The sequence below is a fragment of the Argentina anserina genome, chromosome 1, assembly GCF_933775445.1.
Source record: "Argentina anserina chromosome 1, drPotAnse1.1, whole genome shotgun sequence".
Lineage (NCBI taxonomy): Eukaryota > Viridiplantae > Streptophyta > Magnoliopsida > Rosales > Rosaceae > Argentina > Argentina anserina.
The window spans coordinates 3,285,210-3,306,626 of NC_065872.1; the positions used below are offsets into that span (position 1 = coordinate 3,285,210).

Sequence of the window (21,417 nt, forward strand, 5' to 3'; positions counted from 1 at the left end):
GATCAATATGAACAAAAATCGTTTGCTTTGTCGATTACATCAAACAAATAAACGGTTATGGTGAAAGTTAGTAATCTCATGATCAATCGTCAATTTGTTTAATGCAATCGACTATGAAGACGATTTTTGTTTATGTTGGTCTTTTACGGAAATTATCTTTAGTAATAAATTAATCTTTTGAACGGTTAAAATCATATATTTATATTCCCAAAATGTGCAAATAAATGAGAGTTTAGACGCACGCATACATACTAGTTTGTACGCAAATTTTTTCCTTTTTATATTAATATACTAGAAAATCACAACACAATTTCTTTGCATATTTCACTTGAACAGATTTTAAAGAACTTTAGCATTTTCCCCTTATGCTTACAAAAAAAAAACACTTCAGTATTCATCATGACTTTATCACATGGTGATCAGCTGATTATCACCTACCTCAAAAGCAACCAGTTGCATTCTTTAACGATTTAATTTCAATTTTCTTTTCTAAATTTTACACTTAAAATCAGTTTAACTCTTAAATTTTTATTTTAAGTAATTCACCCTTATATTTTCAAATGACATTAAAGAATAACAAAATTCATACTTTCTTGGTTAAAATTCAATAAAAAAACTATCAAAAGAAGGCTTCAACATATATGCAAGACAAAAACAAAATTTCCAATAATTTTACAATAACCCTGAAGCTAAAACATTAGGTCTCGTAACATAATTATCGATATAATCTATATAAAAATCTAAATTTTGTCATTCTTTAATGTCATTTGAAAGTATAAGGGGTGAACTGATTAAAATAAAAATTTAAGGGGTGAACTGATTTTGGGTGTAAAGTTTAAGAGGATAAACTGAAATTAATCATTCTTTAACCATACAACTAAAAAAGAATTTCATCATCAAGAATGATCACATATCTGAATAGTAAATTCGTGATGTTGAAGTCTAAACCCTAAATCAATCAAACCATAATGGAAAGAAGGAAAATAATCACACCATAACATGTAGAATATAGGGTCAGATATGAACCATAAATATTTGACTCAATTGATATTAATGGGGTATTAAAAAAGAACCCAAAGTTTAAACATTTCAATCAAAATGAAAGATGACTGAAAGGAAAAGAAAATACAAAATTGTGCCTAGCTAGTTAAATTTTCCCAAGACAAAATTCCTAACAAAAACTTCATGGTTCTGCACTTCTGCTAGGTAATTTGTTAATAGTCTGTTCTGTTTCTATTTTTCGATTAATTGTTAATTGTTAATTTTTATTAGTCTTTAAACATTCATAATAGGAAGACTGGACCTGGAAAACTAATTACAAAAACTTGGTGACAGAATAAATAACTCATTATATAGAGAACCTGGAATTGGTTGTACACTGAATTTGAAATACATACATGGCTTTCAGAAGAAGAATGACAAAGAATGTGGCTGAATGACAACATATGGGATTCTACAGAGAAGGAAATATACAGAATAGCAGTGTCTTGACTATGCTGGGGTTGATGCATGGCCCTTTAACACAATCGCTCAAGTTGAAGTTCTACACTGAAGCAGATTCAGAGGGTCTGTCCTTCTGAACCAAGGAAGGTTGCAGTGTAAGATCTCCAACCCCCTTTGGAGGGCCAATACTGCAACGATCAGTGTTGTGTAATTGAATAGCATCCTTTATTTTCTGGAACTGCAGAAGATTCGAAAACGTGATCATATGAATTCAGATAAGGTGGACGCAAAAATATGCAGAAAGCAAAACTGAAACTTTCATCATCTACATTTTCAGCAGAACATATGGTCTAGACAAATAAAATTGGAGTGGATTGTTTCAACGGTATATGCTGTAGCAGGCACATTTAGCATAATATGCAACATACATCAGCTAAACCAATCAGCGCATGTTACAACCAGTGATGTTTCTTCGCTTAAAAAAAGTAGGTAGTTCAAGGGAAACTGTTTAACACCATGGGTAAAGAAAAGAGAGATTCGAAATAAAATGTTTCCACATAAGCTTAGGACAGAAGGACGCTTTTTATAACATGATTGATAATTACCTTAGCTAGTGAACATGAAAAGGATTCCAGCTGCCCCTCAGATCCACGGTAAAAATGGAAATAGGGAAGGACCTTCACGTTCATACTCTTGCACATTGGCTTATTCTCATCAAAATTCACTTTCAGGAATAGAATCTCAGGGTGATCCTCAGCTATTCTGCAGAGCTGACATGCATTACACAAAAGTGAATTCGGGCAGCGATAACATCTTACTCAGAGAGAAACTTTCACAGCAAAACCAAACCCAAACCAAAAACAAATTTAACATATGGCAAGAATCATGTGGACAGAATGAATTCCTATTGGGATCAATTGTTACCTTGGGAAATAATGCACGGCAAGAACCACACCAAGTGCCGTAGAATTCTACAATAACTAATCTATCTCCAGCTTGAGCTAAAGCACTCAAAAATTCTTGAGTGGAATGTATGTCAATCATATTCGGAACACTTCGTTCCCACCATTTTGGCTGGCCTGTTTCAGCAACAGCGGCCTGTACCTGAAGTAAAGAGAACCTAAGACCATTAGGTGACTATACACATACTATAACGGTTCAGCAAAAATAACAAAATATCGTTCCCATAGCGTTTCTTCATCTCATGAAACTGCCATCCCAAGCATTACGAATATAAATCATATAACATGGTCTGAAATTATTCAACTTGTGAAAGTATTCCCGTACAACCCCTCAAATGCAGTAATTGTGTCCATAAGATAGAAAACCAACATCCCTAAAATTCAATGAACTCAACTTGAGCATAGGTCTAAAATTTCCATTGAATTAAACAACTTTAACAAAAGGGTTTCCCTATCATCATCATCATAATGTGCAGAAAACATGGTCATTCTACCGCAAAATTCCCAAAAGGCTACGATACAAGGCCTAAACACAGTAATTAACGAAAAGGGTCCTCATAAAATTGAACCAAACATCAACCAGACAAGAAAGTTTCAAACTTTACAACAGTCATAGTAATTCACCTTGAAATGAACCAACTGCTTTCTGGGTCTGTAAGCAAATCGAGCAAGGGAAGAATCGGAGAGAGCATAGGCCCTCCTAAATGGGTTTTGGTTAACAAAGAGACAAGGCTGCAGAGAATTCAGAGAGGAAGAGAACCGAAGCGAATGGAATTGTAATCGAACAACATCAGCCATTTAAACTCAGATGAAGATAGATGGGATATTCTGTTAGGGGGTTTTTGAATAAGAGAGAAAAGGGTAAAGTTACACGAGGGAGGGTCAGAGAGAGAGAGAAAGAGAGGAGGATGCAGAAGAAGGGTAAATAGTATCTACTGGTGGCCCATGAATATGTCATATGTGTGTGAACCAGATCGTACCAAAGTGACCGGGTTTCTTTTTCAGTTTTTTGTGTTTGCAGTAACAAAGGCTTATATTGTTGGGGCCAATTGGATATTCCGTTTGGAAATTGGATAGGGGATTCCGCCCTTATAATCCCAACATTCTAATAAACAAAGACCAAGATTTATGGAACGGTGTTGTCTTTTGAGATGAGATCGAACTGTGTATAGACGGTGAAACGATTTGGTTGATATTATCAAATTAGGAAGTCAGATGTGCTATATGAACTATGTACACTATACAGTAGTCTTTTTCAGCATTGCTTATAGATGAATTGAAAGTGTAATTAGTTGGTTGATGTTTGTCAATTATAGATGATATAAAGATCAAAACTACACCAAGTTCAGCGCCTCGAAAAGTTTTGGATGATATAGAATTATAGATGTTAGGGTCTTGGGGTTGGAGGCACTGACTTAAACAGTCCTTCATTGCAATGCCTCTATATTACTAAAATTTCTCATTTGTTTATTAAGTTTCAAGTATTGTAATTATTGGATTGGTCACTGTCAACCTCTTCAACCAATTTGGCACATACTTGATCAGTGGGATATCTCCGTCGTGAGAATTACATTGATCAACGTGCTACTCACTTGAATATGCAATCACAAAACCTTCCATGAAATCTACAACAGTCCACCATCACTAAAGTGACTAAACTACTTTTCAAATCTGCAAAGATAACCACAAACAGATGATAAAGGCATTTGAAACATTTATATGAGTCCCAGAAGTCCACAGATAGAGGAGGGTTGCTCCATCTACATCACAAAGGTGTCACCAGAAACCAACACCAATAATATCAGCCACCAGGTTACTGATATTTAGTTGTAATAGGTAAGTTTATCGGCAAAATGAATTCTCTAATAATACATGTTCTCACACCATTGCTGCAAGAGAAAGGGAACTCTGACACCATTGCTGCAAGAGAAAGAGGACTCCGACAATAGCAAATGCAAGTATGGCATGCCCCATTACTAAACTGTATCATAGAGAATCAGCAATAACAGAGATTGAAAAAAGGATCATAATAAGTTGAGACATGTTTTTAAGCAAGACAGAATGTATCCATTGCAACATGATATACACGAAACATGTTCGGACAGTGTATTATTCTACCACATGATGTCCATATACAAGAAGCTCGAGTCATAACTTCAGTAGTTGTTCGGTTCTTACATCTGCTGCTCCTATGAAAGAAGCAAATAAATGGACTAATGCCATACCTAGAATCATAGACAATGCAATAAGAGCCTCAGCAGCTAAGCTTGTGGGAGCCATAATCTTCAAAATTTGTGACCTTGTAGAGCTAGCACACGAGCAAACCATTTCAAGATACTTCAATTTTCCGGACCATTGCTTGGATTTGAAGAAGCAGGCTCCATGAATTGGGAGAATGATTCTAAACACTAGGCAAAAGAATAGAATTTGGAAAAGAGTCAGATCCGTTGTTAGGCGCGCCCTGGATTTTGAGAATCTTGGTGACCAAGTTGTATATCTGGACATTTTCAAAACTAGGAACCTTGCGCCCTCTTGCAAATTGAGGACCATGGCCGATGAATATGGTCCTCATGGAAAACACAGCATTGTCATAGCCATGTGCTCCTCCGCATTCTTGCTTCTTCGAGCTCTTCTGCTCCACCTTAAACCCCTCCCCAACCAACCCTATAATCGGAGGAATCCTATCACTCGCCGCATAATGCAGCCGACTAGGAAGCTTCTCCTTGAGATACATTTTCAACTTCTTCCCATTCTTAACCTTCCCCGAACTCAAACCCGCATTCAGCTTAGCAACCACATCCGCGGTATCAACCCCTGCAGGCGGGCGAATCGCGAGCAAAGGACTATAGGACTGCACCCAACTCGCCGGTACCTGAATCCAATCCGCCAAATCATCCAAAAAAATCAACTTCTTATCACAAGTACCAACCATCCCATGATCCCCAACCATAATAATCGTCACATCCTCAAACACCCCTCTCTTCTCCAAACCCTCAATCAACCTCCCCATCATCCTATCAATATTACCAACGGCATCAGTAATCTCCGGATCATCAGGGCCAACCTGGTGCCCCTGATGATCCGGGTCCTCAAAATACAATGTCATAAAATACGGAATCTCACTACTAGGCAAATCAAAGAACCCCAAAGTCGTATCCACCCTCTCCTCAAAAGGCACAGACGAATTGTATTGCTGACAAAACTTCTCAGGACAAGTCCAAGCACCTTTCTTTACCTCAGCGCCGGGCCAGAAGTAAGTCGCAGCCTTCAAGCCGTGGCTGACCACAGTCTCCCACAGCGGCTCGCCGAGCCACCACTTGGGCTCGTGGCTGCCCATGTTGAAGAACTCTCCCGTATTGGGGTCCACAAAGTAGTTGTTGACGATTCCATGGTGGGCCGGGTAGAGACCGGTGACGATAGAGTAGTGATTTGGGAATGTTAAGGTTGGGAAGACCGGGATCAGACCGGTTTCGGCCTCGGTTCCGTTGGCGATGAGGCGGTGGATGTTAGGCGTTGGAAGCTTGAACTGGTAGCCGAAGCGGAAGCCGTCCGAGGAGACGAGGATGACGACCGGGTGGGTGAGTTTGGACAGAGGGCGGGCCGTGGAGTCGAGCGAGGTGGTGGTGGAGGTGGAGGTGGGTGGGGTGGAGGAGGAGGGTGGGGGGTTGGAGAAGAAGAGGAAGGCGAAAGCGAAAGCTGCGGAGAGAGCAACGCAGGTGGTGAGTAAGAGGGAGATGAAGATGATGGTGGGTTTGTGGGAGGAAGGGGTTGAGGGTGAAATGGTGGAGGCTGTGTTGAAAGAGAGGAGAGAGGCGGATGGGTTTGGGGTGTCGTCCTCTTGGGTTGGGATCGGGGAGGGTTTCACGGGTAGTGCATCGGAGCCGAGCTGGGAACCCATCTGGGAGAGACCAGTGGAGAATTAGAGGAGCTGGGAGGTGGGTTTGGGTTTGGGGTTGGATTGGGGAAGGAGAGAAAAGAAAGGTGAGGCCTTTTTGAGTGAGATTCAAGGGTGAAAAGGTTGGATCTTGGTGGAACAGTTTGGTGCGAGTTTGCTTTCAGACTTTGGTGTGCAGTGGGTGGTGTGGACTTGGTTTGAGGTTGAAGCTGAGTGGGAGATGGAAGATACGACATGTCGTTTGTGTACATTGGAGGACTGCCGGCGGCTTCCTTTTTGTCACCCAAATGACCCAATAACGCAAAATGATGAGAGGAGTCTTTCTAATGAGTTGTTTTTTGAGTCCATACGGATGGAAAGCTGTCTGCAAAGGCTATACAATGAGAGTATGAGACCATACATGAGGACAGTTATGCAATCGACTGGGGTACTTGTCTCCCGATGCACGAGGTTGAATGAAATGAAGAGCGAATGTATAGATCTTGCACGCCGAGAAACATGAACACGACCATTAGTTTTGTCGATCAAAATCTTAGAGTCACCTTAAAATTAACAATTTGTTGATTTCCTATTAGGCGGCGATCGTATTGGCGATTACATATAACGTTAGGAATTCGCTCCTCATAGCGTGCTGACGATGGTCAATTTCAAATCTTCAAACAGTCTAAATTTCCTACCAGTTGTTAAACCAAGAGTCCGAGACTATTACCTGCTTTAGACTCACCCGGAAGAAGTCGTCAACAGAACAAGAAAAATACGACATGGCGTTTTATAAATAGCACTAAACGGCGTCGTGCTACTGAGACTTGAGAGTTGATCTTTCTGAGCTGTAGAGAGAAACAATGGCGTACTTGAGCATGGGAGAGGCGCACAGAAGAATCAACGACTACCTGAACCGCTTCTGCGACGCCGTTTCAAACCAGGACGGCGATTTACTCACCCGCCTCCTTTCTCTCTCCTCCAACAACCCCTCCATTCTCTCCCTCGCCGACGCCCTCAACGTTTTCCAGGTCCCCCTCCACCATTCACGTCTCTCCATCCCCATTTTCATCCAATTAGGGTTAGGGTTAGGGTTTTCTGATTGCTTTTTCTTGATTTTCCTACAGGACGCGAATCAATTGATCAAGCAGAACGACGACTACGCTCAATTCGGCGAGATTCTGGTCCATCTCTTCCGTGCTTTCCAGGCCTTCCGAGTCGGGAGCTTCGTCGATACGTACCAAGCGTATGAGAAAGCCACAAAGTAATGATCTTTAGTGTTTTTGATTGATTTTTGTAGTCAGTTTGATTCTGTGTTGAGGTGTTTTTGTGTATTGGTGGTGGTGGATTTGCAGTGCTTTTACTCAGGAGGTTCGGAACTGGGACTCCAGTTGGGCCTTGCAACCATTGTATGTGATGATTTATGAAGTCAGGGTTCTAGCTGAGAGGGTAAGACTCTACTCGAGTTTCGCTTCGGATTAAAATGTAATGAGATTGATTAATGTGTGCTTAGTTTTAGGAATGAAGTAATGTGTGTGTGTGTGTTTGTAGGCTGATAAGGAACTGTCGATGAATGGAAAGTCGCCGGAGAAGTTGAAGGGAGCCGGCTCTTTCCTTATGAAAGTGTTTGGGATTCTCGCTGTAAGATTTCATAGATCCTGTTTTCGTTAGTTTGATCATACTCTACTGTGGCTTATTTTTTCAATGGTGCAGGGAAAAGGACCAAAACGTCTAGGAGCATTGTACGTGACTTGCCAGTTGTTTAAAATTTACTTTAAGGTAATATTTGAAGAATACTTTGTTCATGATACTGTTATTCAAACCTACATGAGTTAGCTGTAAGGGGGTAGTTTAAGATCTAAAGAAAGCAGAAGTAGCATGAGCGGGATGATGATGATATATCTTTTACTATGCTGCAGCTTGGTACAGTTCATCTTTGTCGCAGTATCATAAGGAGTATTGAAACTGCACGTGTATTTGATTTTGAGGAATTCCCTAACAGAGATAAGGTCAGAATTGGCTATGATTGATCACATGCGATCTTCACTCTTTTTAATTTCTCTTTGCCCTCCCTTTTTGTATTTTTTCTCAAATTTCAGTTCTCTTATGTCTGTTCTCACTTCTGTGTTTTGGCATGCAGGTTACCTACATGTATTATACTGGCCGTCTAGAGGTTCTCAATGAAAATTTCCCTGTTGTAAGTGAGCTGGTTTTTGATGTTATTGATACTAAAACTTCTGTATATTGACTCAAGAGATGCTACTTACCTGAATTATACTTGCTTCAATACATGCAAAATCTCTAGGAATAAAAGATTATGGATTTCCATCAGGCCTATATTAACTCTGTCTTATATTTCGTGGCAGGCTGATGATAAATTGTCCTATGCGTTAAGGCATTGCAACCCTTATCGTGAAGCAAATATAAGGTTCGGTTGAGGTGTGCTTGCTGCATACATTTTTGCATCCACAGTATAGACTTTAAGGGATATATTTATAAGGCGGGAAGGGAAAATTATTACTTTTGTGATCTTGTACATTCTACATTTGAACTATCTTTTTATTCGCATGATGTTGACACTAGCATTTGATTTTGATAATTGGACAATGCTGTTCCTCCATATGCCTATACATTGTAAAACATTCTGCTTGAGAAGTCAGATATGAGATTTACTAGTGTTTGCCGACATTGTTATTGTTTCACTAATGTTTCTATTATTTTTACTTGATTAGGATGATATTGAAATATTTGATTCCTGTCAAGCTTTCAATTGGCATCATACCAAATGATGGGATCCTGCAACAGTATAACTTGGTGGAGGTATGATATTCCCTTCGACTTGTTTGTTATTTCATTTACCTTCAGATGAGACTTTTTTCTGATATGGGGAGACAAGAGCTCCTAGTGTTTGTCATGTCTGCATGCCTAGATAACTCTGTCGACAGCTTTCTTGCTTTTTTGCAGTATAGGAATGTCGTGCTAGCTCTAAGAAGAGGTGACCTCCGCCTTCTTCGGCATGCTCTTCAAGAGCATGAAGACAGGTATGGTTCGCTATCATTGTGAACAGATGGAGATTGTAATGCGTTTTCTATGAGATGCTAAATTGTTTCAATTATATCAGGTTCTTGAGATCTGGTGTATATCTTGTCCTAGAGAAACTGGAACTTCAGGTGTATCAGAGATTGTTGAAAAAAATGTAAGTTCCCATGTGACTATAAGTATGCCCTCTGACAGTATAGTTTCTCTGAAGATTCACTTCATGTTGAGGAGATATAATCGTTGTGCAGTTACATTATCCAAAAACAAAAGGACCCAAGCAAAGCTCACCAGCTGAAGTTGGAAGTAATTGTCAAAGCATTGAAATGGCTTGAAATGGACATTGATGTGGATGAGGTACTTGCTTCGTTGCCCCTTCCATTCTTGTTTTGTTGCCAGTTTCTATTGTTCATAGGCTATCTAATCAAATATCTGGTGCACTTTGTAGGTAGAATGCATCATGGCAATACTAATATACAAAAGTCTGGTAAAAGGTTACTTTGCACACAAGAGTAAGGTTGTGGTTTTAAGCAAGCAAGATCCTTTCCCCAAGTTAAATGGAAAGCCTGTCAATTCATAGAGAAAATTGTGGGAAGGAGTTTTGATTTGACCTGGTCGTTAATGGTGTGCCGCATTCCACAGGATCAAACCTTTTTTTAACAGGGTGCAACTTATAAGTAATGATGTGAATGCTCGGAGTCTGATCCTTGAGCATTGTTTGTCCCGCTCTTGTATCAAGTCACATGAGGTAGCTAAGTTATGGTAGCAATGTTAGGAGTCCTGTAATTTTAGGTAGTGCCTTTTTGAAAAGCTCACGGTAATGTTATAGTTATGGACTCGCGGCTCATTATTCACTTCAATTAGTTCAATATAATGAACCAAGTATGTAGTTCACAAGTGAATGATATCCTCAATGGCACTTGTTCCAGTTCTCCTGACCTTCCCCATCTTGCATCCTAGTTTCCTTGATTGGTCATTGTTTACTCCATGTATCAGTAAAATGGATTTATTGTCTACTTCATATTGTTTCTGTTTTGACCATATACAGCAGCGAGCACCGTAGGAAATGAGATAAGTAAACTTGATGGGCAAATACGAACTTCCAGTAATACAAAAGCTCTAGGCAAAAAGGTGTAGATGCTACATTGTTACTCCATACAAAAACAAACCTCCAAAATGGGGAGAACGAAAGAAAAGGGTAAACAAAAGGAACGGAGACACGGAGGAATACTCGTGCAATTGTTTCTTCATGACGTATTCATCTCATCTCAATATCAGAAAATGCATCATATCAGCTACTTTCGCAGTGTATGGATATCAAAACTTTCAAGGCCCATCAGAGGGAAGGCTGGTTTGTATGTTTGATGGCATCAAAATACTATAACCATCTGCCGCAGTTGATACAATCATGCGAGGAATTTGTGAATGCCAATGAAGTTCTTTCAAGACTTTTTGTCCCTGTTATAATAACAACAATTGAATTAAATTGAATGAACAGTATAATCTTCATGGACCAGAACATTATGACAGTAGTGTATTTACCTGGTGAACAAATAGAAGTTGTGGAGGTAAGTCATTTGGGGCATCCACTTCCTCTTTTGTTTAGCTTTGAATTCTGCCTCCTCTTCCTCATCATTTTCTAAAGAGGTCCCATATTCTGGTAAACAAAAACAAATTACAACATACTATTTAGTTCAAAATTAACAAGAAGAAAACTATAGGCTTTCATTTTGGTCATTTGTGTCTTTAATGTTACTTACGTAAGCTGATTGTCAGCAGATGACACTGCCAAAGTAGAAGCTTCATGTGGACTCCATTCAATGGATGTAATAGGGTGTTTATAGTCACTACTGAATTTCCTTCCTGTGTAAAGAGGAATATGAAGATATCACTATAGCATAGTTTAACACTCATTATAAATTACATACGGAAAGGGCAGAGAACTAATTTCAACTAAACATACATTGAGCATTCTGAGATCACGGATGGAAAAGGTACCATCGTCACTTCCAGATGCTAACATACAACTAGCCAGCCTGAAAACAAAAGTAAAGAAGTACCCTGATCATCATATCATACTACCAAACCATAATACCCATGAAATAAATAAATAGAGAATTAAGATTTACACACCTGTTCCGAGAAATAACATTCACATCTGCATTATGAACTTTAAAAGAAGCTGCAGGTGACTTCCCTATACGGATATCCCATATTGCTATAATCCCATCCACGGAGCAAGAGGCAAATACATCAGGTTCTGTAGGGCTCCACTGCACAGATATGAATTACCAGAATGTCATCAGAGGATTGGAGAAGTATGAAGGAATATATGGAAATATGAACTTGTCCCAAAAAAATAACCATTGTAAGATTGAACCATAGGCTGAACTGCTGAAGACAACAAATCCAACCATAGCTTCCCATCTTAGCTACATACCAGCTTCCACGCTTGCAGTCCCCCTTGACGCACAATAGTGAACATTAACCAATCATTCGTAAACATTTTTTTAAGAAGGATTGTAAAAGAAATTGTATTAGTACCAGATAGAAGTCTTCCAGTTACAAGAGGACTCCAGTCGAGGCGAATCCTTCATCTTTATGCCCAAACTTAAACAATGGAGCCTGGGTGGAAGGTTCTTGGCTAACTTCTGATTCTGATTCTGCTAAAGCATTTAGATGAGAACTGAAGTCCCAAACCTGCAAAAGTAACAAAACTGAGTCAAATTCAAAGTAACATAAAACCCAGTAACTGTAAGCTTACTACAGACGCAATCAAAAATTCAACTTCCATTTCTCAATCCATTATTTCATGATTCTTTTACCCTTTTATAATATTATTAATATATAAATAAATATATATATGTATATAATCAGTAATAAAGCTAGCATGCTATCATCTTTTGATTCTGCTTCCTCAGATATGAACTTCACGAGTCAAAACATTTGACAACCCAGTAAACATTGAAAGAAGAGTATGTCTTTATATACAATTGAAATTGTGGTATTAGAGGAACTCAATTTATACACAGTTATAAACACGCACATACAATTGGAAGAAGTACCCTTTAATAATATAAATAAATAAATCCAGGGTATATGGACACAAAGTCTGACCTGCACATGACCAGTATCTCCCCAAGATGCACATATATGAGGGTCTTGTGTCATGGCACGTATATCCTTCATGAGTTACCTTCCGCAACTGTACAACAAGAACATAGGAAATGTTTAAAGATTAGATTGAAATTAAGCAAGGTAAACCTAAGAACTGAGTCGGAAAGTAGGCAATTTTCCACAAAAGAAGTAAAAAATTACTTGCAAAATCGGTGCGCCAGACCCTCCGAGCTCCTCATCCTCACTATCTTCGTCACTATCACTATCATCACTACCCATATTCGATTCATCGCCTCCAGATTTGGTCGGCACTGGCTCGCGCTTTTTTCCAGAAATGTTGGATACTTTAAATATGCTAAGAGAGGTCCAAGACGATTTCTCTGCCTGCAGAAAAAAACACATTTCCACCGTCAAAACTGATAAGATCGATACGTGAAGGAAATATTGATATGCAAGCCATTCAAAATCTCTTAACAGAAATAGCTCACCTGCCCCCAATGTATCTCTCACAATTTCAAAACTGCCATAAGTAATTCACCCTTAGTGATCAATATAACTACTAGAATAACATACCAATTAATCACTGCAAAGCAAGTCTACCAAATTCGACTTTACAACTAAAAATGAGAGATAGCAGGTAAAAATAGCTAGGATGAAAGTAGCTACACAAAATCAAACTTACCATGATCAAATAACTTATAAAGAGGGTGTTTTTGATCCGGTGTGACTAGGCCCAAAATCAATATTGGAAAGGAACCAAGAACGATTTCGTTGTGATTAGCTTGATGGCCTTTCGTGACCAACTTGACAGTAACAGTAGCCAATTGATACAACAGTAAATCAATACACAACAACAGAGCTTACCGAAAGTGTGGTAAGGGAGCTTAATGCTTGTGAGTTCAGTAGGAATGAGATTGCGTGGTTTAAGTGGTGCTTGCGGTATGGTGGTTTGGGTGAGAGAGATAAAGCATGTTCTTTTACTTGTGTTTTCTAGGTTTTATGTGGGTTGGAATGAGTTGTGTCGTAACAACGACTATCTCCCTCTTTATAGTGGAGTTGGGAAGGAAAAGACACTTCAAAAGATTGAATCAAATTCGTGAAAGGCTATGAAGATTAGGGGAGGTGACACATGTATAACTAGGGTGGTGGCGTTGCAGGGCTTAGGATGTTGTGTCTATGAAAGAATCTGATTTCTTCAACGTGCTCAAGGAGGTCACAAACGATTGGCCATTGAAGAGATTTTGGAAAATTCAAGCGTGATCGTCTCTCCCAAATTTTCTGGTGCTTCCGGAATTGGCTAAGTACTATGTAGCACGAATACGTGCATACACTCACGTATCGCGTATCTGATACGGATATAGACACGATACGGCCGAACACGCGTATAATATGCACGGACACGCATATTATTTTCGGATACTTAATGGACACGCTGTATCTCGAATGGACACGTGTATTCTCCAAATTGGACACGTTAAGGCAATAAATTCGGATAAAAATGCACATGTACATGGGTTGATTCGAACTTGGGTTGTTAATGTACATGGGGAACTCCTCACCATTTCTACTAATATGTTTTTGTAAATAGTAATGCACAATTTAACATATATAACAATCTAAATAATTCTATAGAATATAAATCAATTTTTTAAAAATTTATCAATATCTTTTTTTTATAATGTCAAATTTTCCTCAAAAATCAATATTTTTAGTCATTGGTTTAACTCTTTGTTTAAATATTTTAAATTAAGAAACTATATCACTTATGTTTTAATTTATTTAATATATATATATTAAAAATAATAGTCAATTAACGTGTCCACAATGTGTCCGTGTCCAAAAAAGTTTTGATTTACTGTGTTCTCATATCGTATTGTGTCGAATACGGACACTCGTGTTTGTATCCGTGCTACTTAGGCTGAGTACCAGTCTTAGCAGCAAAAAGGGAGAACGTGTTTGCCAAATGAGGGAGAAGCAGCTGGAATGGGCATGGGTTATGGATTATGTAGTGGCTTTTGGATCAGAAATGAGCTTTGGCTTTATTGGGTTGAAAATTCATTTCTCTACTAGCCCAATGTCAAATTTAGAGTCATATGACGCATGAATTTTGGTTCCCAAGCATAAAATTTGTTTACGTACTCTATTTCAACGATGGGTCTCACAAGATCCACTACGAGAATTGCATAACGTGATTAATCCACGCTCGGCTTGATATTAAGCTTGGTGTCACTTTCAGACTATTGACACGGATCTTTGCATGTCAGGCCTTGGTTTTGGGCTTGTGGAAAAACATGTATCAACAAATCCTATGTTATTCACTGCCATATATGGGAACAATTTATGAAAATAAGAGTGTTCTAATGATCTTCAAGGATGTGCAAATTTCAGAGGTCCTAGTCTTTTTCAAGAGAAATTGATAGATATGATTATAAGCGGATAAGGAGGGATAAACTTATTCAAATTATGGATCAAAATCCACTTACACATCGACAGTTGTTAAATTATTCGGGAAAAAAAAAGTAGAAATTGACAAGGATTTAGGGTTCAAATTGAAATTTTCTGTCGGGTAATTTGTTAATATTCTGTTCTCTTTCTATTTTTCGATTAATTTTTATTAGTCTTTTAGACATGCATGATAGGAAGACTGGACCTGGAAAACTGATTGCAAAACCTTGGTGACAGAATAAATAACTCATTATATTAAGAACCTGGAATTGGTTATACACTGAATTTGAAATACATACATGGCTTTCAGAAGAAGAATGACAAAGAATGTGGCTGAATGGCGACATATGGGATTCTACATAGAAGGAAATATACAGAACAGCACTGTGTACTGACTATGCTGGGGTTGATGATATGGACTGACGCCCTTTAACACAATTGCTCAAGTTGAAGTTCTACGCTGAAGCAGATTCAGAGGGTTTGTCCTTCTGAACCAAGGAAGGTTCCAGTGTAAGATCTCCAACCCCCTTTGGAGGGCCAATGCTGCAACGATCAGTGTTGTGTGACTGAATAGCGTCCTTTATTTTCTGGAACTGCAGAAGATTCAGAACATGATCAGATGCATTCAGATAAGGCGGACACAAAAATATCCGGAAAACAAAACTGAAACTTTCATAAGCAAAACTAAAACTTTCATCCACATTATCTGCAGAACATATGGTCTAGACGAATAAAATTGAAGTGGATATATGCTGTAGCAGGCACATTTTGCATAATATGCAACATAAGACAGCTAAACCGATTAGGGCATGGTTACAACCAGTGATGGTTCTACGCTTTAAAAAAGTAGGCAGTTCAAGGGAAACTGTTCTACATCATGGATAAAGAAAAGAGAGATTCAACCATTTATTTCCCACATAAGCTTAGGGCAGAAGGACGCTTTTTGTAACATGATTGATAATTACCTTAGCTAGGGAACATGAAAAGGATTCCAGCTGTCCCTCAGATCCACGGTAAAAATGGAAATAGGGAAGGACCTTTACGTTCATACTCTTGCACATTGGCTTGTTCTCATCAAAATTCACTTTCAGGAATAGAATCTCAGGGTGATCCTCAGCTGTTCTGCAGAGCTGACAAGCATTATACAAAAGTGAATTAGAAACAGCGAAAAACTCTTATTCAGAGAATTGACCAAAACAAAAACCAAATTTGATATATGGCAAGAATCATGTGGACAGAATGAATTCCTATCGGGATCATTTAATCAATTGTTACCTTGGGAAATAATGCACGGCAAGAACCACACCAAGTGCCGTAGAATTCTACAATAACTAATCTATCTCCAGCTTGAGCTAAAGCACTCAAAAATTCTTGAGTGGAATGTATGTCAATCATATTTGGAACACTTCGTTCCCACCATTTTGGCTGGTCTGTTTCAGCAACAGCGGCCTGTACCTGAAGTAAAGAGAACCTAAGACCATTAGGTGACTATGAGCATACTATAACAGTTCGGCAAAAAAAAAATTTATCATTCCCACAGGGTTCCTTCATCTCATGAAAGTGATGAAACTGTCATCCCAAGCTTTACCAATATAAATCATATAACATGGTCTGAAGTTATTCAACTTGTGAAAGTATTCTTATACAACCCCTCAAATGCAGTAATTGTGTCCATAAGATAGAAAACCAATATCCCTAAAATTCAATGAACTCAACTTGAGCAAAGGTCTAAAATTTCCATTGAATTAAACAACTTTAACAAAAGGGTTTCCCTATCATCATCATAACGTGCAGAAAACATGGTCATTCTACCGCAAAATTCCCAAAAGGCTACAATACAAGGCCTCAACACAGCAATTAACCAAAAGGGTCCTCATAAAAATTGAACCAAACATCAACCAGACAAGAAAGTTTCAAACTTTACAACAAGTGATAGTAATTCACCTTGAAATGCACCAACTGCTTTCTGGGTCTGTAAGAAAATCGAGCAAGGGAAGAATCGGAGAAAGCATAGGCCCTCCTAAATGGGTTTTGGTTAACAAAGAGACAAGGTTGCAGAGAATTCAGAGAGGTGAGCAGAGAGGAAGAGAACCGAAGCGAATGGAATTGTAATCGAACAACATCAGCCATTTTAAACTCAGATGAAGATAGATGGGATATTCTGTTGGGGGGGGGTTTTGAATAAGAGAGAAAAGGTGAAGTTACATGAGGGAGGGTCGGAGAGAGGAGGATGAAGAAGAAAGGTCGTGGCTTTTAGTAAATAGTATCTACCGGTGGCCCATGAATACATGTGTGTGAACCAGATTGTACCAAAGTGACCAGGTTTCTTTTTTGTGTTTGCAGTTGATTGATTCTAACATTACCTTTGCATAAACAAAGGTTTACATGGGATTTTGTTACCCTAACTTGTTGGGGCCAATTGGATATTCCGTTTGGAAATTGAATAGGGGTTTCCGCCCCTTATAATCCCAACATTCTAATAAACCAAGACCAAGATTTATGGAACGGTGTTGTCTTTCGAGATGAGATAACACAGTTAAAAAGTCTTGTATAGTCGGTGAAACGATTTGGTTGATATTATCAAATTAGGAAGTCAGATGTGCTACATGAACTGATCATATACAGTATAGTCTTTCTCAACATTGCTTATAGAAAGTGAGATTAGGTGGTTGATGTTTGTCAATTATATATAATATAAGGATTCATAATATAAACATCAAAACTACACCAAGTTCAGTGCCTTGAAGTTTTGGATAATATAGATGTTTGGAGCTTGGGGTTGGGGGCATTGACTTGAATGACTGATCATTGCAATGCCTCTATATTACTAAAATTTCCCATTTTTTTATTAAGTTTCAAGTATTGTAATTATTGGATAGGTCACTGTCAACCTCTTCAACCAATTTGGCACATACTTGATCAGTGGGATATCTCCGTCGTGAGAATTACATTGATCAACGTGTTACTCACTTGAATATGCAATCACAAAACCTTTCATGAAATCTAAAACACAGTCCACCATCACTCAAGTGACTCGACTACTTTTCAAATCTGCAAAGATAAACACAAAACAGATGATAAAGGCATTTGAAACATTTATATGAGAGTCCCAGAAGTCCACATATAGAGGAGGATGTAGAACGCGAATCTGAAAACTAATAAGAATGCAGACACGTGTACAAATAAAATGTAATTTATTAAATATCAAGCGTGTGGTTACAATCTTTGTGAACTCCGTATATGACTTGGCTCAAGGGTGACGTGCACTTGATCTTGAGAATTTGAGTTTGATTTGGATTTGGATTTGATGAAGAACGAGCGATTTGGCCGCTTGATGATTCTTCGTGGACTTGAGTTTGGATTTGGATTTGATGAAGAACGTGCGATTTGGTCGCTTGATGATTCTTCGTGGACTTGAGTTCAGATTTAGATTTGATGAAGAACGAGCGATTTGGCCGCTTGATGATTCTTCGTGGATTTGATGATCTTCGTGGACTTGAGAGACTTCGGGATTTGTCGAGAGTGATCTTGCTCAAGTGATTTTCTCTCTTCTTCTCAAGTCTCCTCTCTTCTTGTTGAATGAAGTATTTATAGTGGCCTTCTATTTTGTAGAATATTTTAATGACACTAAAATAATAAATTTTTAATTGTATAATTAAATCAATATGTATTTTCTGTTTAATTTAAAATTAGTTATTCTCATAACTAAATTAAACAGAAAATAATTGACTTAATTATAACCGTTAAGGAATTTATTAATTTAATCAAATGTCCGATTACCATTTTGAATCGTCAATGACATTCAATTTTCGATGTAAGTCGGAATCACGTAGCTTCGATCACGATCATCTATTTATGTGCTGACACGAGTTTTATTCGGATTCACATCAACTTTGTTGACTTTTAGGCCACGTGTGCGATTTTATTGGGTCCATGGTCGATTTAATTATTTAATAAAGATGATTTAGTTCATTAAATTTTATGTGTCTAAAGAGGGTTGCTCCATCTACATCACAAAGGTGTCACCAGAAACCAATACCAATATCTAACCAGGTTACTGATATTTAGTTGTAATAGGCAGTTTATCAGCAAAATGAATTCTCTAATAATACATGTTCTCAAATCATTGCTGCAAGAGAAAGGGATCTCAGACATTTTTGCTGCAAGAGACAGGGGACTCAGACAATAGCAAATGCAAGTATGGCATGCCCCATTACTAAACTGTATCATAGAGAATCAGCAATAACAGAGATTGAAAAAAGGATCATAATAAGTTGAGACATGTTTTTAAGCAAGACAGAATGTATCCATTGCAACATGATATACACGTTCGGACAGTGTATTGTTCTACCACATGATGTCCATATACAAGAAGCTCGAGTCATAACTTCAGTGGTTGTTCGGTTCTTACATCTGCTGCTCCTATTGAAAGAAGCAAATAAATGGACTAATGCCATATCTAGAATCATAGACAATGCAATAAGAGCTTCAGCAGCTAAGCTTGTGGGAGCAAAGCCTCATAATCTTCAAAATTTGTGACCTTATAGAGCTAGCACACGAGCAAACCATTACTAGATAGTTAAATTTTCCGGACCATTGCTTGGATTTGAAGAAGAAGCAGGCTCCATGAATTGGGAGAATGATTCTAAACACTAGGCAAAAGAATAGAATTTGGAAAAGAGTCAGATCCGTTGTTAGGCGCGCCCTGGATTTTGAGAATCTTGGTGACCAAGTTGTATATCTGGACATTTTCAAAACTAGGAACCTTGCGCCCTCTTGCAAATTGAGGACCATGGCCGATGAATATGGTCCTCATGGAAAACACAGCATTGTCATAGCCATGTGCTCCTCCGCATTCTTGCTTCTTCGAGCTCTTCTGCTCCACCTTAAACCCCTCCCCAACCAACCCTATAATCGGAGGAATCCTATCACTCGCCGCATAATGCAGCCGACTAGGAAGCTTCTCCTTGAGATACATTTTCAACTTCTTCCCATTCTTAACCTTCCCCGAACTCAAACCCGCATTCAGCTTAGCAACCACATCCGCGGTATCAACCCCTGCAGGCGGGCGAATCGCGAGCAAAGGACTATAGGACTGCACCCAACTCGCCGGTACCTGAATCCAATCCGCCAAATCATCCAAAAAAATCAACTTCTTATCACAAGTACCAACCATCCCATGATCCCCAACCATAATAATCGTCACATCCTCAAACACCCCTCTCTTCTCCAAACCCTCAATCAACCTCCCCATCATCCTATCAATATTACCAACGGCATCAGTAATCTCCGGATCATCAGGGCCAACCTGGTGCCCCTGATGATCCGGGTCCTCAAAATACAATGTCATAAAATACGGAATCTCACTACTAGGCAAATCAAAGAACCCCAAAGTCGTATCCACCCTCTCCTCAAAAGGCACAGACGAATTGTATTGCTGACAAAACTTCTCAGGACAAGTCCAAGCACCTTTCTTTACCTCAGCGCCGGGCCAGAAGTAAGTCGCAGCCTTCAAGCCGTGGCTGACCACAGTCTCCCACAGCGGCTCGCCGAGCCACCACTTGGGCTCGTGGCTGCCCATGTTGAAGAACTCTCCCGTATTGGGGTCCACAAAGTAGTTGTTGACGATTCCATGGTGGGCCGGGTAGAGACCGGTGACGATAGAGTAGTGATTTGGGAATGTTAAGGTTGGGAAGACCGGGATCAGACCGGTTTCGGCCTCGGTTCCGTTGGCGATGAGGCGGTGGATGTTAGGCGTTGGAAGCTTGAACTGGTAGCCGAAGCGGAAGCCGTCCGAGGAGACGAGGATGACGACCGGGTGGGTGAGTTTGGACAGAGGGCGGGCCGTGGAGTCGAGCGAGGTGGTGGTGGAGGTGGAGGTGGGTGGGGTGGAGGAGGGTGGGGGGTTGGAGAAGAAGAGGAAGGCGAAAGCGAAAGCTGCGGAGAGAGCAACGCAGGTGGTGAGTAAGAGGGAGATGAAGATGATGGTGGGTTTGTGGGAGGAAGGGGTTGAGGGTGAAATGGTGGAGGCTGTGTTGAAAGAGAGGAGAGAGGCGGATGGGTTTGGGGTGTCGTCCTCTTGGGTTGGGATCGGGGAGGGTTTCACGGGTAGTGCATCGGAGCCGAGCTGGGAACCCATCTGGGAGAGACCAGTCGAGAATTAGAGGAGCTGGGAGGTGGGTTTGGGGTTGGGGTTGGATTGGGGAAGGAGAGAAAAGAAAGGTGAGGCCTTTTTGAGTGAGATTCAAGGGTGAAAAGGTTGGATCTTGGTGGAACAGTTTGGTGCGAGTTTTCTTTCAGACTTTGGTGTGCAGTGGGTGGTGTGGACTTGGTTCGAAGTTGCTTCCACCAAGCTTGAGATGACACATACGACGTATCGTTTTTGTACAATAGGTTGGACGGCCGGCGGCTTCCTTTTGTTAATTAAGGTTGTGGTTTAAAGTAGGGCTGTAAACGGTTTCAAAATAGTTAAAAATAGGTGGAACTGTAAATCGAACCGTGTTACTTAAACGGTTCGGTTCTTGTATTTTTCAGAATAGG

General features: G+C 39.5%; 4 protein-coding genes and 1 pseudogene across 7 annotated transcripts; 1 reads left to right on the plus strand and 4 right to left on the minus strand.

Annotated features, from left to right (window-relative positions):
- Positions 1 to 1,337: 1,337 nt before the first annotated feature.
- Positions 1,338 to 17,191, minus strand: LOC126798958 (thioredoxin-like 2, chloroplastic). Of its 4 annotated transcripts, none has more exons than XM_050526069.1 (4): positions 16,822 to 17,191; positions 2,368 to 2,547; positions 2,049 to 2,213; positions 1,338 to 1,681 (listed from the first exon to the last, which is right to left on the minus strand). In XM_050526069.1, the coding sequence occupies exons 1-4, from the start codon at positions 17,005 to 17,007 to the stop codon at positions 1,544 to 1,546; spliced, it is 669 nt and encodes a 222-aa protein (XP_050382026.1). In that variant the 5' UTR covers positions 17,008 to 17,191; the 3' UTR covers positions 1,338 to 1,543. The 4 variants fall into 4 exon arrangements, with proteins under 4 accessions (XP_050382026.1, XP_050382034.1, XP_050382019.1 ...); XM_050526077.1 differs by lacking the exon at positions 16,822 to 17,191 and adding an exon at positions 3,030 to 3,460; XM_050526062.1 differs by lacking the exons at positions 1,338 to 1,681; positions 2,049 to 2,213; positions 2,368 to 2,547 and adding exons at positions 15,109 to 15,470; positions 15,843 to 16,007; positions 16,153 to 16,332 and having other exon boundaries at positions 16,822 to 17,181.
- On the minus strand, positions 4,416 to 6,499 carry LOC126798922 (uncharacterized). The gene has a single exon (XM_050526015.1). It carries the CDS (start codon positions 6,301 to 6,303, stop codon positions 4,807 to 4,809), a length of 1,497 nt encoding a protein of 498 aa, XP_050381972.1. The 5' UTR covers positions 6,304 to 6,499; the 3' UTR covers positions 4,416 to 4,806.
- On the plus strand, positions 7,114 to 10,247 carry LOC126798949 (enhanced ethylene response protein 5). Its single transcript, XM_050526050.1, has 13 exons — positions 7,114 to 7,310; positions 7,407 to 7,543; positions 7,635 to 7,728; positions 7,831 to 7,920; positions 7,993 to 8,058; positions 8,199 to 8,288; positions 8,420 to 8,476; positions 8,646 to 8,707; positions 9,012 to 9,099; positions 9,244 to 9,320; positions 9,401 to 9,475; positions 9,567 to 9,672; positions 9,764 to 10,247. The coding sequence occupies exons 1-13, from the start codon at positions 7,143 to 7,145 to the stop codon at positions 9,893 to 9,895; spliced, it is 1,242 nt and encodes a 413-aa protein (XP_050382007.1). The 5' UTR covers positions 7,114 to 7,142; the 3' UTR covers positions 9,896 to 10,247.
- Positions 10,642 to 12,834, minus strand: LOC126792174 (protein HEAT STRESS TOLERANT DWD 1-like; annotated as a pseudogene).
- A 1,981-nt stretch (positions 17,192 to 19,172) lies between the features above and the next one.
- On the minus strand, positions 19,173 to 21,197 carry LOC126798930 (uncharacterized). Its single transcript, XM_050526027.1, has one exon. It carries the CDS (start codon positions 21,014 to 21,016, stop codon positions 19,523 to 19,525), a length of 1,494 nt encoding a protein of 497 aa, XP_050381984.1. The 5' UTR covers positions 21,017 to 21,197; the 3' UTR covers positions 19,173 to 19,522.
- Positions 21,198 to 21,417: the final 220 nt, after the last annotated feature.

Bases quoted from the DNA above. Each gene is read 5' to 3' on its own strand.
- LOC126798922 (XM_050526015.1), bottom strand. From the start codon at position 6,303: ATGGGTTCCCAGCTCGGCTCCGATGCACTACCCGTGAAACCCTCCCCG.
- LOC126798949 (XM_050526050.1), top strand. From the start codon at position 7,143: ATGGCGTACTTGAGCATGGGAGAGGCGCACAGAAGAATCAACGACTAC. The intron at 7,544-7,634 runs GTAATGATCTTT...GTGGATTTGCAG, and splicing joins GCGTATGAGAAAGCCACAAA to TGCTTTTACTCAGGAGGTTC. The intron at 9,321-9,400 runs GTATGGTTCGCT...CAATTATATCAG, and splicing joins CTTCAAGAGCATGAAGACAG to GTTCTTGAGATCTGGTGTAT.
- LOC126798958 (XM_050526069.1), bottom strand. From the start codon at position 17,007: ATGGCTGATGTTGTTCGATTACAATTCCATTCGCTTCGGTTCTCTTCC. The intron at 2,214-2,367 runs GTAACAATTGAT...AATGCATGTCAG, and splicing joins GCCGTGCATTATTTCCCAAG to CTCTGCAGAATAGCTGAGGA. The intron at 1,682-2,048 runs GTAATTATCAAT...AATCTTCTGCAG, and splicing joins TTTCATGTTCACTAGCTAAG to TTCCAGAAAATAAAGGATGC.
- LOC126798930 (XM_050526027.1), bottom strand. From the start codon at position 21,016: ATGGGTTCCCAGCTCGGCTCCGATGCACTACCCGTGAAACCCTCCCCG.